At 44.3% G+C, this 15565-nt stretch overlaps 1 protein-coding gene across 1 annotated transcript in view; it reads right to left on the bottom strand.

Moving 5' to 3' along the window:
* Positions 1 to 15565, bottom strand: part of NID1 (nidogen 1) — a 95112-nt gene that overhangs the window by 52934 nt on the left and 26613 nt on the right. Inside the window, exons 4-7 of the mRNA XM_015126951.3 lie at positions 14126 to 14508; positions 10373 to 10522; positions 6455 to 6706; positions 3566 to 3766 (exon numbers count right to left, since the gene is read on the bottom strand). Coding sequence (XP_014982437.3) covers positions 3566 to 3766; positions 6455 to 6706; positions 10373 to 10522; positions 14126 to 14508 — 986 coding nt within the window. The remainder of the gene's footprint in view (positions 1 to 3565; positions 3767 to 6454; positions 6707 to 10372; positions 10523 to 14125; positions 14509 to 15565) is intronic.

Here is a 15565-nt window from a genome sequence, read left to right as displayed (position 1 = left end):
TGAAATACCTGGATTTCCCAAATGATCATTGGCATCATTCATATTATGTATATTTGTTGCTTTTCTCATCAATTGGTTCTCAGTAAGTTTTGAAAACTCCCAGAACTAGAGATGAAGGTCAGGTGGAGAGGACACACACTTGGAAAGAGATGCCCCTGAATTCACACTTAGTACCACTCACAAGCTGTGTGGCCACTGGCTGGTGACTCAACATCTTTGATCTCAATTTCTTTTTTTTTTTTTTTTTTTTTTTGAGACGGAGTCTCGCTCTGTCGCCCAGGCTGGAGTGCAGTGGCCGGATCTCGGCTCACTGCAAGCTCCGCCTCCCGGTTGACGCCATTCTCCTGCCTCAGCCTCCCGAGTAGCTGGGACTACAGGCGCCCGCTACCTCGCCCGGCTAGTTTTTTGTATTTTTTAGTAGAGACGGGGTTTCACCAGGTTAGCCAGGATGGTCTCGAACTCCTGACCTCATGATCCGCCTGTCTCGGCCTCCCAAAGTGCTGGGATTACAGGCTTGAGCCACCACGCCCGGCCTGATCTCAATTTCTAATACAAAATAGGTCAAGGTGAGGATCAGACCAGGTAATGTATGTAAAATTTCTGGAATCAAGCAGACTAATAGTGTTAATAAGATAAGCTACCATTTACTGAGCATTTACTCTGTCACGACGTGCTAACTGCTTTAGATAGGCTATCTCAATTATGATTCAATAAATGGTGATTTCTTTTTCTTATTTTATTTTATTTTTTGACACAGAATCTTGCCTTGTCACCCAGGCTGGAGTGCAATGGCACAATCATGGCTCACTGCAACCTCTGCTCCCTGGGTTCAAGCGATTCTCCCACCTCAGCCTCCTGAGTAGCTGGGAGTACAGGCGTGTGCTATCACGCTTAGCTCATTTTTTTGTATTTTAAGTAGAGACGCGGTTCCACCGTGTTGGCCAGGCTGGTCTTGAACTCCTGACCTCAAGTGATCTGCCTGCCTTGGCCTTCCAAAGTGCTGGGATTACAGGTGTGAGGTACCACGTCTGGCCAATAAATGGTGCTTTCTACATACTGCTCTAGACCAAGCCGTTGTGCAATACCAAAAAAATGAGATATTAAATGAGTTTCAGTAGCCAGGTTTGGAAAAATTACTGAAGCACAGAGAGCCAGCCTGAACAGAGGAGAGGAGAGACAGTCTTCCCCACTCAGAAGAGGGCCTGCTATGGCCCACATGACAAAACCCTCAACTTCCTGTTTTTTTAAAAAAAAAGAAGCATAAAAGACTCTTTATATTTTTGTGCTCTGCTGCAGTTTTCTCCATAATAGAAGGATAAAAGCCAGAGGATAAATAAAAGATCAGTGTAAGCTGCCTCCTATCCAGCTCCCACACGCCAGAAAGGCCATTCAGCTGCAAGCCGGTTGCGACTGTGGTCCTGTTGCTCATTCCTCCTCTTCTCCACTGTCTCCCAGCTCCCCAGGAGAACTCAACCAAACCACAAAACTCCAGTAATTGCTTCAACCTTTCTGAACAGCAATTTAATGAGAGCCTTTAAAAAGGTGGCCAGGCACGATGGCTCATGCCTGTAATCACAGCACTTTGGGAGGCCGAGGCGAGAGGATCACTGGAGGTCAGCAGTTTCAGACCAGCCTGGGCAACATGGAGAAACCCTGTCTCTACTAAAAATACAAAAAGTTAGCCATGCCTGGTGGTGGGCTCCTATAATCCCAGCTATTTCAGAGGCGGAGGCAGGAGAATCACTTGAACCTGGGAAGCGGAGGTTGCAGTGAGCTGAGATCACACCACTGCACCACAACCTGGGTGACAGAGCAAGACCCTGTCTCAAAACAACAGCAACCAAAACCAAACCAAAACAAAACAAAAAACAAAGGTGTTCTTAACCTGGGATTCAATGACCCCCCGTAGGAGTTCACATTCATGAATATTCAGTGGGTCTCTATGTGAGCAAGACACTGTCTCAAAAATAAAATAAAATAAAATAAAAAAATTAAAAACTCCTGTTGTTTGACTCAGCACTTCTATTTCTAGGAATTGAGTCTTAGAAAGAATCAATGTGGCCAAGATTTATGATTAAGATGATCATTTCAACTCATAATAAGAGGGGAAAATGGAAGCAACCCAAGCTTTAGAAAGTAGAAGAATGGTTTGAATTAAAGCCATCCAGTAGAATCATACAGATTCCTTAAAAAGTGTTTCAAAGACTGCTTAATGAGACTATTAAACATTCATGATATGACATTAACTGAAAAGGCGAAGATACAACAGCGTGGTATGATTGCAATTTTATTTAAATAAAAACTATAAGCCTGGGTAACATGGCGAAACCTCATCTGTACAAAAAATTTAAAAATTAGCCAGGCGTGGTGGTGTGCCTGTAGTCCTAGCTACTCAGGAGGCTGAGGTGGGAGGATCGCTTGAGCCCAGGAGGTTGAGGCTGCACTCCAGCTTGGGTGACAGGGTGAAAGCTTGTCTCAATACAAACAAACAAACAGCAACAAAAAAACTATACATATCACTGTGTATCCATGTTAAATTTCTCAATTTTGATAACTGTACTGTGGCCTTCTAAAAGAATGTCCTTGTTCTTAGGAAAAACAAATGAAGTGTTTAAAGAATGATCTATCATAATACATACAGCTTATTCTCAAATGGTCAGTAAACATACATACACACACACACACACACATATATATATACAGAGAGAGAGAAAGAAAGGAGAGAGAGAGAAAAAAAGAAAAGAAAGAAAGGTAAAGTAAATGTGGCAAAATGTTAACAATTGGTGAAGCTAGATAAATAGTATGTGAACATTTTTTGGGTTATTTTCAGTTTTCATGTAAGTTTGAAATTATTTAAAACCAGGCACCAAATGGAGAATAAATGTAGTTTTTAAAAGTACATATAGATGTGGCTGGGCGCGGTGGCACATGCCTGTAATCCCAGCACTTAGGGAGGCCGAGGCAGGTGGATCACTTGAGGTCAGGAGTTCCAGGCCAGCCCGGCCAACACAGTGAAAGCCCATCTCTGCTAAAAATGCAAAAGTTAGCCAGGCATGGTGGCATGCACCTGTAGGCCCAGCTACTCAGGAAGCTGAGGCAGGAGGATTGCTCGAGCCCAGGAGGCAGAGGTTGTAGTGCCCTGAGGTTGCGCCACTGAACTCCAGCCTGGGCTGGAAACCTGTCTCAAAAAAAAAAAAAAAAAAAAAAAAAGTACATATAGATGTATAATAAAATTACTTTAGCTTGAAATTATGTGTTGGGATATTTGATATACATGTAAATAGATAGATGCTGGAGAAAAGGCTGAAAGGAAATACACTTAAATGTCATAATAATTATGTCCAGGTTTTATAATTCTAACTTATGCATATTGTCTGTTTTGCACAAAATTCTCTACAAGGAGTGCGTCCTACATCTATAATTGGGGGGAAGGTGACTGTAAGGCCCAGTGTATTTCCCTCTCAAGATCCCAGAGACAGCCCCAGCTCACGGCTGCCGTGGTGGGTCAAGAGCACGAGGCTGGTGGCCGGTCCGGGGCTGGCCCTGGGACACGGCTGGGGCTCACCTGAGGTGGAGTAGTGGTACAGCTCTGTGTAGGGCTCAATGTGCACGGAGGAGCCGAACGGAATCTGCGGCACGTGGCCCTCCAGCTCCGTGTCGATGGTCAGGTGCCCATGCTCATCGATGCCGCTGAACCGCTGCTTAATGACCAGCTTGCCCGGGTGCCCTATGAAGGTCACCTCAGCCTGGCGAGTGAACTCACCCCCTGAAAAACAAGATGAGACTGTCACTTTGCTGACTGGGGAGTGCGCCCTTCTGCCCGCCCCAGGCTCACAGTGTGGAGTGGGGTTGGTGCGAACCGTCTGCAGGTGCTTTGGTTTGGCTGGTAGAACATAGAGCTGGTGACGCTGAAGACAGAACTCAGACATCCCTGTGGCCCAACTGAGCCACGCACAGAGGAGAGAAGAGGCTTCCCAGCCACAGCCCAGCATCTGTTGGGTTGGCTCAAGGGTTGTGCTGGAAATAGTGGAGGACAGGGGTTTGACTCCCAGCCGTGCTAGGCTCTGTCTGGGTGAACCTGAGTAAGCTACTTAACTGCTGTGAGCCTCCATTCCCTGATGATTAAAAGAAAGGATACAATCTATGTTGTAAAGGATACAATCTATGTTCTGCAAATTGTCAATTGCTCCATAATGCCAGTTACAGTGATGAATATTGAAATAGCTACTTCCTGGTCGGATGGGTGAGTTGCTCAGGGCGCAAACCATTCCCAGTACCAGAAACCATCCTAGGATCACCTGCTACCATGACGGCTTGGGAACTCCTCTTGGTCTGTGCAAGGCGGCAGCCCCAGACAGGCAGGAAAAGTACTTCTCCCTTTTCCACAATGACCTGCCCCATGACAGCAGGGGTTGACAAACTATGGCCTCAGGGCTAAATCTTGCCAGCTGCCTATTTTTCTACATTTTCTACAAATGTAAAGAAAGGTCTTTACATTTTTTAATGGTTAAAAAAAATCAAAAGAAGAATAGTATTTCATGGTATGTGAAAATTATATAAAATTTAAATTTCAGTGCCCATTCAAAAAGTTGTATTGGAACACAGCCATGCTCATTCATTTATATACTGTCTGTGGCTGCTTTTCACTCCACAGTGACAGAGTTGAGCTGTTGCAACAGAGACCATAAGGCCTAAAATAATTAGGCATAACTTAAAATATTTACTATCTGGCCCTTTGCCGAAAAAGTTTGACAACCTCAGCTTTATAGTTAAACAAGTCCCAGGCAAATATCTCACTGATAACACAGGACCAGGAGAAATTCAGAAGGATCATTGTAGTCAAGAGATTTGCTGTTGTTGGGAATTTGCAAAGACTCCCTCTTCCTCAGCCCAGCTGAAGTCCATGTATATTACAAAATAGCACCAATATAAATTAACTCATATTTAAAAAAAACAGTGTGAAAAGCTGTGCAGGGAAAGAGTGGGGTCTGTGAGTTTGGCTGCAGCTCAATTATATTTGCAAAGAAAAGGGCATCTGGTTTGCATGAGGGCATCAATATGGTTATAACACTCAGAATATATATGCCTGTGGATTAGGGAGAAAAAACATTAGGCCAAAAAGTAGCAAATCTTTTGAGCAGGTTCAATCCTTTTCTTTCTTTCTTTCTTTTTTTTTTTTTTTAAATACAGAGTCTCGCTCTGTTGCCCAGGCTGGAGTGCAGTGGCATGATTTTGGGTCTCTGCAAACTCTGCCTCCTGGGTTCAAGCGATTCTCCTGCCTCAGCCTCTTGAATAGCTAGGACTAGAGGTGCCTGCCACCACACCTGGCTAATTTTTTTGTATTTTTCATAGAGATGGGGTTTCACTGTGTTAGTCCGAATGATCTCAATCTCCTGACCTTGTGAACCACGTGCCTTGGCCTCCCAAAGTCCTGGGATTACAGGCATGAGCCACCGCACCCAGCCTTGCTCCTTTTCTAATACACAGCCTCTCCTTTCTTAAGACGGCCACACTTTATGTATTTCTATGCCATAACTTTTGGAGGGTTACCAGCATGCAGCCTGGATGGGGACCCTGCTCCCAGCAGCGTTTCCTCTAATAAAGCCTTGGCTAAAGCTCCAGTTTGGCTCAGGCAGTCAGGGAGAAGGCAGGTCCAGGGCGTCGGAGGCAGTGGCTGGGTACCTGTGCCCAGGCATAACAAGCTCCAGGTCCTGGAAGTGACCAGTGATGAAGGACACAGACTCCTCCAACCCAGCTGTTCCCGGGAATGGGTCTCCAGCACGCAAAGATTGGGCTGGACTTGGCAGAGCAAGGAGAAGTCCACCACACCAAGGAAACATCCCTCAAGCCATCTGCCCACACGTCCAATAAAGACTGAACTTCCTCAGTAGGGCGCAGTCTCTAGAAAACTCCAAGGATATTTGGGCTTCCTAAGACTTCTTAGGATTATGTTTATGCGGCTTAAGTAACTAGCTGGAAATGGCAGGTTCCTTCTCTCTGAGCAGATCCTAGGAAATATCGAAGATCAGTTCCAGGTTGGTTTGGAATTCAGAGGCAGGCTTGAGAACAGTTTCATGTTGCTTTGGAATTCAGAGGCAGGCTGATAGAATGAGGCAAACTGTGAGCCCTGCAGTTTTGGTTGTGCGGTTCTACAAGCTGATATTACTTGTTCTGCCAGAAACGCCTAAATCTCCACCATTAAATTGCTCCTCAATCAAAAGCCAATTCTAGGCAGTCTCAATTGCTATATATTAATGATAATATTACATGTTCATTTTACCTCATCATTTTATTTCCAGGACAGAACTACAGGATGCCCTGTCTACAGACAAAAAGGAGCAACAACATGCTTCTAAGTTGTCTGCAGACTTGGAGTTCTCCTTCCATCCATTCCCAGGCCTCCCCCTAGGCACTACTGTGGGTCCCATTAATTTTAATGTGGGATATAAATTACCGGTGATGCTGAACCCATTCTTGAATCCATCCTGCTCCACTGCAAACATCCATCCAATGATGCCTCCAACTGGGGCCAGCGGAAGCAGAGAATATCCAACGGTCTCGGGAATGGTGCTGATGGCCGTGTAGGACCGCCCGTGGTTCATTACTACGTAAGAGTGGAGGTCAGTGTTCTCAAAGACAATGGGGATCTGGCTGCTCCCCACAAAGATCCTTCCTTTCACCTTGCCATTGACTCGCTGGGGAGAACCTGAGCAAGAAAACAAAGAAGGAATATAGAGATCACTTCCAAGCCAGCCTTTCAAACACGAGTAATATGTAGGACCTGTACCTATTGATGAAGACAGCAAAGAAACAAAATAGCACTGGGGTAAATGGCTTTGGGTAAGCAAAAGTAGTTGTTCTTCCTGAGACTATCCACAACAGTATGCTGTGAGCCTTCAAAATTCCAATGCCCCTGCCTCTCCTCCTGTGACTGAAAATGGATAGCACAAAAGGTGGCTCCATGGACAGCCATTGAGGAACTGCAGGAACAAAAAAATAGAATTTCAGAAGAAGAACAATATCAGGGGTGATCTAGAACTAGGGGGACCATAGAATTTATCACATTTGAGAGTAAAAGGAGGCTGGGCACGGTGGCTCATGCCTGTAATCCCACTTTGGGAGGCTGAGGCAGGCGGATCACCTGAGGTCAGGAGTTTAAGACCAGCCTGGCCATCATGGTGAAACCCCGTCTCTACTAAAAATACAAAAAATTATCTAGGCATGGTGGTGGGCACCTATAATCCCAGCTACTCGGGAGGCTGAAGCAGGAGAATTGCTTGAACCCAGGAGGCAGAGGTTACTGTGAGCTGAGATTTTACCATTGCACTCCACCCTGGGCAATAAGAGCGAAACTCCATCTCGAAAAAGATAAAGAAAAGGAAAAGAAAAAGGCATAAAATACTGATACAGGCTAAAACATGCATGAATCTTGAAATCATCATGCTAAGGGGAAGAAGTCAGACACAAAAGGTCACGTATTGTACGATTCTATGTGTATGAAACATCCGAAATAGGAACACCTATAAAGACAGAAAGTAGGCGAGGGCTTGGCAAGGGCTGGGGGGATTTTGAGAAATCAAAAGTGACTGCTAATGGATACAGTGTTTCTTTTGGGGGTGATGAAAATGTTCTAGAATTAGAGATAATAGTTGGACAACTTTGTAAACATATTAAAACCCACCAAATTGTATACTGTAAAAAGGTATGTGAATTATATTTCAAACAAAAACTGAAGGAAGAGGGAAAACGGAAGTTACGTTGCATTGTTCAGGTTTGATGTGGTACTGCTTTCAGTTATTGATTGTACATATCTTATTTCTGTTCCTAGATTATGACCATCATAGGGTCAGGATTTTCACTCCCAGCCCTTCACAGGTGGTCGGCAGGGTTTTCTTTATGTAGTAAGTTCTCAGTGAATGTTGTTAAATATCCCTAGGCAGGGGCTGGCACCTGGGGATCAGCTGCGTTCCGATGACCTTTCGTTGGGTTCCATATGCCCAAACGGCTCAACAGGTTCTCTGATCAGCCAGGGCATATCCAACAGAGTCATCCTGCACACATGTTGTCTCATTACACTGGGGAATGCTGTGAAGTTAGCTGGCCAACAGCGCAAAAAGGCATCCCAAGAACAATTAGGAAAACAAGCGAGAAAGCCAAGTTAAGAAACCAAACAAAATTTTTTCCACCAAACTTTGAGCTAGAAACTTTTTTTTTTTAAGTAGCAGGAATCCAACAAATATTTAAACCACAAATCTATTTCAGAGTGTGTATATAATGTCAAAATATGTGGCTGAACAGTTTGTCATATCTGAGCTTGCTGCCAAACACAAACTGTTCAGCATTTCAAGCTCTGATATTTGGGGTAGAAAAGGCTAAGGGGTTGCTCTTTAAGAATAAGCTCTTATTGTGGATTTTGGAAGCTTCTCCTGGGGTGGGGAAGGTACAAAAGCCAAGCCTGAAACAAAGAAGCAAAGGCACACCACCCCTGGGGTGATGGGATTTAGAAGAAAATCAAAAACAGTTTAGAAGTTAAAAACATCCCCTAAAATTAATAAGTAAAGCATACTCAATTTTCTTTCATCACTGAAGGTAGTATTTTTTTAAAACCTCACTTTATCTAATGGGGACACAGAAGGAAATGATTTTTTGTTTTTAGCAGCTTAAAATGATAACGAATTTAACTGTAACTATGGCAGGCAGGGGGTCTGAAGAACAGAAACCATTCTTCCAGCTGAGTTTTACTTAGTCAAATTTTGCAAAGCAATTGAAGTTCCACATTAAACACACAAGGAAAATGACCCCTGACAAATGAGATAATTTGCTGGCATCTCTACGGCTTAAATGTCCCCTCCAAAACTCATACTGAAACTTAATCCCCAATGTGATAGCATTTAGAAATGGGGCCTTTCAGAGCTGATTGGGTCATGAGGGCTCTGCCCTGAAGAACGAATTAATCCAGTCGTGGATTAATGGATGAATGGGTTATCACGGGAATGGGACTGATGGCTTTATAGGAAGAGGAAGAGAGACCTGAGCTAGGATGCTCAGTTCCCTGTGCCACCTCTGCAGAGAGCCCCACCAGAAACAAGGCCATCACCAAATGTGGCTCCCTGATCTTGGACTTCTCAGCCTCCATCACTGTAAGAAATAAATTCTTTTTCTTTATAAATTACTCAGTTTCAGGTATTCTATTAGAAGCATCAGAAAAGTGACTAAGACGGCATCTAAAGGGATGAGCGTTTAACATGGTGGGGTTTTTGCCGTTTTTGTGTTAATTCTGGAATTAAAACCAATTCCGGCCTCCCAGATGGTGCACTGAGTGAATGTTACCAGGATCCCCAGATTTGCACAGAAAGGATTCTCGTGACCATCTGCAAGCATCCAAACCAGTTGATCCTTTTGAGGGCAGAGTTTAGAACGGACATTGGCCCGTAGCCGAATCCATTTGGCCACACAATGGGATTGGCACCCCAGCATTAACCATGGTGCATCTCTGATGCTCAATCATAACCACGCTATGACTTCGGGAGCACCAGGAAAGAGGGACAGGAGGGAGAGGATGATGGAATAAACTTTACCTGCCATAGACTTTGGTCTAAGCCAGCCTTCTGTGGCCCTGCTGGGGCTTAACAACCATTAAGATAGGTCTGGCCTGGCGCAGTGGCTCACACCTGTAATCCCAACATTTTGGAAGGCCGAGGCAGGCAGATCATTTGAGGTCAAGAGTTCGAGACCAGTCTAGCCAACATGGAGAAACCCCGTCTCTACAAAAAATACAAAAATTAGCTGGGTGTGGTGGTGCACACCTGTAATTCCAGCTACTCAGGAGGCTGAGGCAGGAGAATCACTTGAACCCAGGAGATGAAGGGCTGCCGTGAGCCAAGGTTGCGCCACTGCACTCCAGCCTGGGTGACAGAGTGAGACTGTGTCTCAAGAAAAAACAAAGATGGTTCTGTGAGCAACACCACATAAAATTAGAGAGACTCTAAGAGAAAAAGACATGAAAGAGGTTTCAAAGAAATGGAGGAAAGTGAGGGGTATAAACAATTCTTTGTCCAGGCTGCATAATTTTAACACCACGGCCTTTGTGGCCACGCGCCAGGCAGTTGTGAAGATGGGCTCCCAGTGGCTGTCCCCTGAGATGGAGAAATAGCACAGGAAAGAAAGACTTTGCCATATTTGAAAAGTGGGCCTTCCTGGGGGATGCCTGTAGAGAATATGTGAGAAAATGAGGAAAGAGAGACCACGTATGGCTGCCCTAACACTACACACCTCCGGAGATGTGGGTAAAGGCAACATGGAAAACGAGCACCAAAACAAAAACTCCGCTCCGCCTTCTCCCGCATGAAATGAACATAGAAAAGCAAATTACCTTCTGCAACACATTGCCTGCCATTGCCTGTATAGCCAGCGACACAGCTGCAGCAGAAGCCCGTGGCGTAGTCCCTGCACTCTGCATGCACCGAGCACTGGTGTCTGTTGTTGGCACACGTCTGGCGGGAATCTGTGTTGTAGCTGAAAACTGGTCCAAGAAAACAAGTGCACACCTGTAAGCATTTCACGCAGCTCTAGCCCAGTGGACTGTCTCATCCAGGCACCCTGAAGCACTGCAGGGACTCACACCTGCATGGGCAATTCAAGGGACCAGGCTTACTACAGAAGATTACAATCCCCTACATGTAGCCTTTAAATAGTTATGTGAGCCTGGGCAACATGGTGAAGCCCCATCTCCACAAAAAAATACAAAAATTAGCAGAGCACTGTAGCATGCACCTGTAGTCCCAGCTACTGGAGGAGGCTGAGGTGGGAGGATCACTTGAGCCTAGGAGTTTGGGGCTGCAGTGAGCCATGATTGCACCACTGTGCTCCAGCCTGGGCAACAGAGCCAGACCCTGTCTCAAAAAGGAAAATAATAATAATAGTAATGTGGCTCCCCAACTCACATCACTGAGGCAAATAGGTCTAAAAGGAGTTGATAAATCACAAGGTGATTATTAATTATTGAAAACTGCTAGAATCTAGTGTACTTGGCATCAATATTAGATTAGTGCTATCCAATAGCAATCTTAGGACAGTGTCCATCTAAACTAGTGAGAAGAATGAGCTTCATGTTTGGGGGGGGGACTCTTAAAATATATATATATATATATATAAAAACATATATAATATATATTATCTATGTTATATACGACATGTAACAAATATATTACATATATGTAATATATATTAAATATAAATATATAACATCAATTATAAATATGTACATATATGTAAATGTATATTATATGTACTATATAATCTATAATATAATAATATATAAATTATATATAATATATATTCACATTATATTATATTATATACAATATATTACATTATATTACATTATAACAGATAAGATATATTTATATATTATATAATAGTATGTATAATACAGTATATACTACATATAATTATACGATATAATTTTTTTACTTTTTTTATTGTGGTAAAATATATATAACATAAAATTTGCCATTTTAACAACCTTAAAATATGTACATATATTTTATCCTCCTTCCTCAACCTCCCAAGTGGCAGGGACTGCAGGTGGGTGCCATCATGCCTGGCTTATATTCTTTTTAATTTTCAATCACCCCCCACCGCACCCCAACTTACACTTTTCCCTGAGGAGTAATTTGGAAGCACTTACGCTCAAAAGCTGAACAAAAATAATGCCCTAGTCACACCTGGGCTAAAAAGCCTTTGACCTAAGAAACAAAAAGAATGTCTCCCTATTTTAAATTTCCACATTCCACGTTCATTTTATTAGAATCATGAACTAGCTCATTATATTTAATAATCCAGAGCAAATTAATTTGGAATGAAATTCAAAAGCACAAGAGGGGTAAACTTTTAGAGAGGATAATGATCCCATTCATAATTGACTGTTATGAGTGAAGAGAAAAGCAAAGTTTAAACCCAGGTAGACTCTGTGAGTCCTACATACTCCGAAGGGAATTTCTGGCTTTATAAAGACAGCGTTTGGAGCCGAGCACACTTGAGCCCCGAACTGAACACGTGATGCTACTGATTACTTAAACTCCAGCTGTGGGCAGAGCTCTCAGGGGTCATTATGGCCTGTGTGTATGTGAACTATTCAAATAACACCAGGAATGCACTACCGGCCACAGAAGACTGACCTTTCTCATAAACATAGGGAAATAACTGGGGTAGAGGGACAGGAAAACATCTGTTTTAGACACAATCTGTGTTCAAATCTAGGCTTTCTTCAGTCTTAAGTAATACACTGCCCCAAGTTGTTGGGCTAGATATGGTCTCATTGAAATGTGATGACTTCACAAATGAGAATTTCAGAGATACCTAGAAAGGGTGGGACTCAAAACCCAACATCTGCAAGGAAACACACCCAACACATCTGGGGGAGATGACTCCAAAACCCATGGCAGAGTGGCATGTGCTGAGCAATGTGAGCATCACCCCGGGAACCCAGGGTGCAGTAGAAGAACCCTAAGACATGAGCCCCTGTCCTTGTCCTGCCACCAAACGGCAGCTTCTCCATTTCTGGGCCTCAGAAGTAAGTGAGCACGCCAGCCAGTAAGCACCCCATCTCGTCCACAGTTTGGGATACTCGTGAGAACCAGATTGTATGGCTACTACTGTGAGATAAATCAGAACAAGTAAGGGCAAATGAAAATGAGGGAACAGTGTGGAATGGGCCAGGCTTTTCTAAGGGTTTTCTGATCATTCCTTAGTAGAAAAGCATTAGAGAGTCGCAATAAGCTTATCTAAAGGCTTGGACTATCCCATTTATATGAGTCTTAGTGGATTCTGTATCAAACTAATGTGAAAAAAAATAATGAGGACAGTTTAGTTGGAAAATCTTTTTTTTTTTTTTCTTGAGACAGAGTCTCACTCTTGTCAACCAGGCTGGAGTGCAATGGCGCCATCTTGGCTCACTGCAACCTCCACCTCCCAGGTTCAAGCGATTCTCTGGCCTCAGCCTCCAGATTGGCTGGGATTAAAGGCGTGTGCCACCATGCCTGGCTAATGTTTTGTATTTTTAGTAGAGGCAGGGTTTCACCATGTTGTCCAGGCTGGTCTCCAACTCCTGACCTCAGGTGATACACCCGCCTTGGCCTCCCAAAGTGCTGGGATTACAGGCATGAGCCACCGTGCCCGGCTGGAACATCTTTTAATAAGACAAATGAAAGCATCCAGGAGTTCTATTTTCCCTCAAAATGTAGCAAAAATCTGATATAACATAGTTGACCAGAAAATGTACTGTAAAACTTTTTTTTTTTTTTGAGACAGAGTCTCACTCTGTTGCCAGGCTGGAGTGCAGTGGCACAATCTCGACTCACTGCAACCTCTGCCTCTTGGGTTCAAGTAATTCTCCTGCCTCAGTCTCCCGAGTAGCTGAGACTACAGGTGTGCGCCACCACGCCCAGCTAATTTTTGTATTTTTAATAGAGATAGGGTTTCACCATGTTGGCCAGGATGGTCTCAATCTCTTGACCTTGTGATCTGCCTGTCTCGGCCTCCCAAAGTGCTGGGATTACAGGCGTGAGCCACCGCACCCAGCCCTATTTTTTTTTTTAAGAGTATCTACTTTTTTTTTTTTTTTTTTTGATCTTCACAAACCAACTCTGAAACTGACGGAACCTGGGAAGAAAAATAATCAACAATTCTAATTCCAAAACCAAGAGGAAATAAATGTCAAAGATAAGCTTCATAAACAGCCAAAAGAACTTCTAAAATGTTTTTTCAGGTGGATGAATACATTTCTGATCTGAGAAATCACAAGAAAATCTGACTTTCAAAATAATTCTAATGGACGTTTTCTCTTTAAAACGGACGGAATGGAATACTAGGAAACTTGAAAGAAGACACACTCAACAGTCTCCAAAACCATGGTCCTAATCCCAAAAGATCACTGAGCATCTCTGAAGCCACTGGGCATATAACACCAAGGCTCCACGGCTGTGAGAGTTCAGCCTGTACTTTCTCAAGCTCTTATCCTTACAAACCACCACGTAATGCTCACAACTGACATCTCCCCAGCAGTATGCCTGTCTGGAAGTCCACACATGCAAGACCTTACCGACTGCAACTTAAATGGTCTTACCAACTCCTGTTTCCTCAACTTCATCCACATCTATGACCTGAGGGTGCTGCTGGTGAAAAGTCTCCACTGCCAACTGGAAAGACCTGGTTCTCTCTGTGGGAGGTCCAAGGGGCCTTTCAGTAGCTGCCCGGCGCGGTGAGAGGACGCTGGGCACACTGTATGTGTCAGCACCTCCCCTTCTCAGAGCCTTGTAGGAGAAGGGTGTGGTGCCCACATCCTCCAGGCCCAGACGAGTCGTCACCAGGTCATAATCTTCATCCTCATCATCATACTCTGCCCCCTCTTCAGTTCCGAGGATCACGTCCGCAGGCACCACGCCATTGGTGGTGGCTGGACTCCCGATCTCAAACACCCAGACACCCTGCTGCCCAGAGTTGCTACTCCTAGGAGGAAGGACAGGCTTCTTAGAAACAGGCCAGCAACCCACAAACAGCCACCACTACCCAAGCAGAGGGAGCCCTGGGGATCTGTGTTGGTCTGCAAGCCATCACCTGCAGCTAGGACTGGAGAGTGGAAGGGCACTGGCCGTCACGTCTGGGCGCCATGTGGCTGAGACAGTCTAGGGCTGACTGGTGAGACTGTGTCCAAATGGGCACAATATTAGCACAAGCTCAGTCCCAGCCATTCCAGAGGTGTGCTCCAGGGACATTGTAAGGACTTAAAATTCAACTTACTCATCCTAATTGCTGGTTACATGCTCTATGTTATGAGCTAAGGTGGCTCATAGGACTGACAGTGGATTTACGACTGAAGTCATTCATGCTCTCCACTGTCTCTTTCCATGGCATGGTATGATACAATTTTGGTCTCTGTCCTCACATTCTGAAACAAGAGCTCCTACAGCCTTTGGAATTTCTGGAGCGATAAGAGTGTACTTTGTAGGCTAATGAGTCGACTGATGGCTGGGAGCTCCCAGACAGTTTCAGGATGGGGGCTGGTGGCCAGAAAGACCAAGGCATGATTAAAGGGTTGGAATGTCCAGCTCTCCCCACTGCCTCCAGGGAGGGGAGATGGGCTGGAGACTGAGTCAGTCACCAATGATCAGTGATTTAATCAACCATGCCTATGCAAACCACCATAAAAACCCTAAAATGGTGAGGTTCAGAGAGCTTCTGGGTTGAATACATCAAGGTGCTGGAAGGGTGGTATACTCAGAGAGGGCATGGAAACCCTGACCCCTTCCCCATACCTTGTCCTATGCCTGTCTTCCATTTGGTCGTTCCCGAATTGTATCCTTTAGAATTAACTGGTAATAGTAAAGCATTTTTCTGTGTTACATGAGCCATTCTAGCAAATTATCAAATCTGAGGAGCATGTCATGAAAACCCTCCATTTATAGCTGGTTGGTCAGAAGTACAGGTGGAAACACAGGACTTGGGACTGGCATCTGAAGTGGGGGCAGTCCTGTGGGACTGAGCCCTTAACCTGTGGGGTCTGCAC

Source organism: Macaca mulatta, chromosome 1, assembly GCF_049350105.2.
Source record: "Macaca mulatta isolate MMU2019108-1 chromosome 1, T2T-MMU8v2.0, whole genome shotgun sequence".
NCBI classification, from domain to species: domain Eukaryota; kingdom Metazoa; phylum Chordata; class Mammalia; order Primates; family Cercopithecidae; genus Macaca; species Macaca mulatta.
This window is presented reverse-complemented; position numbering and strand designations above follow the sequence as displayed.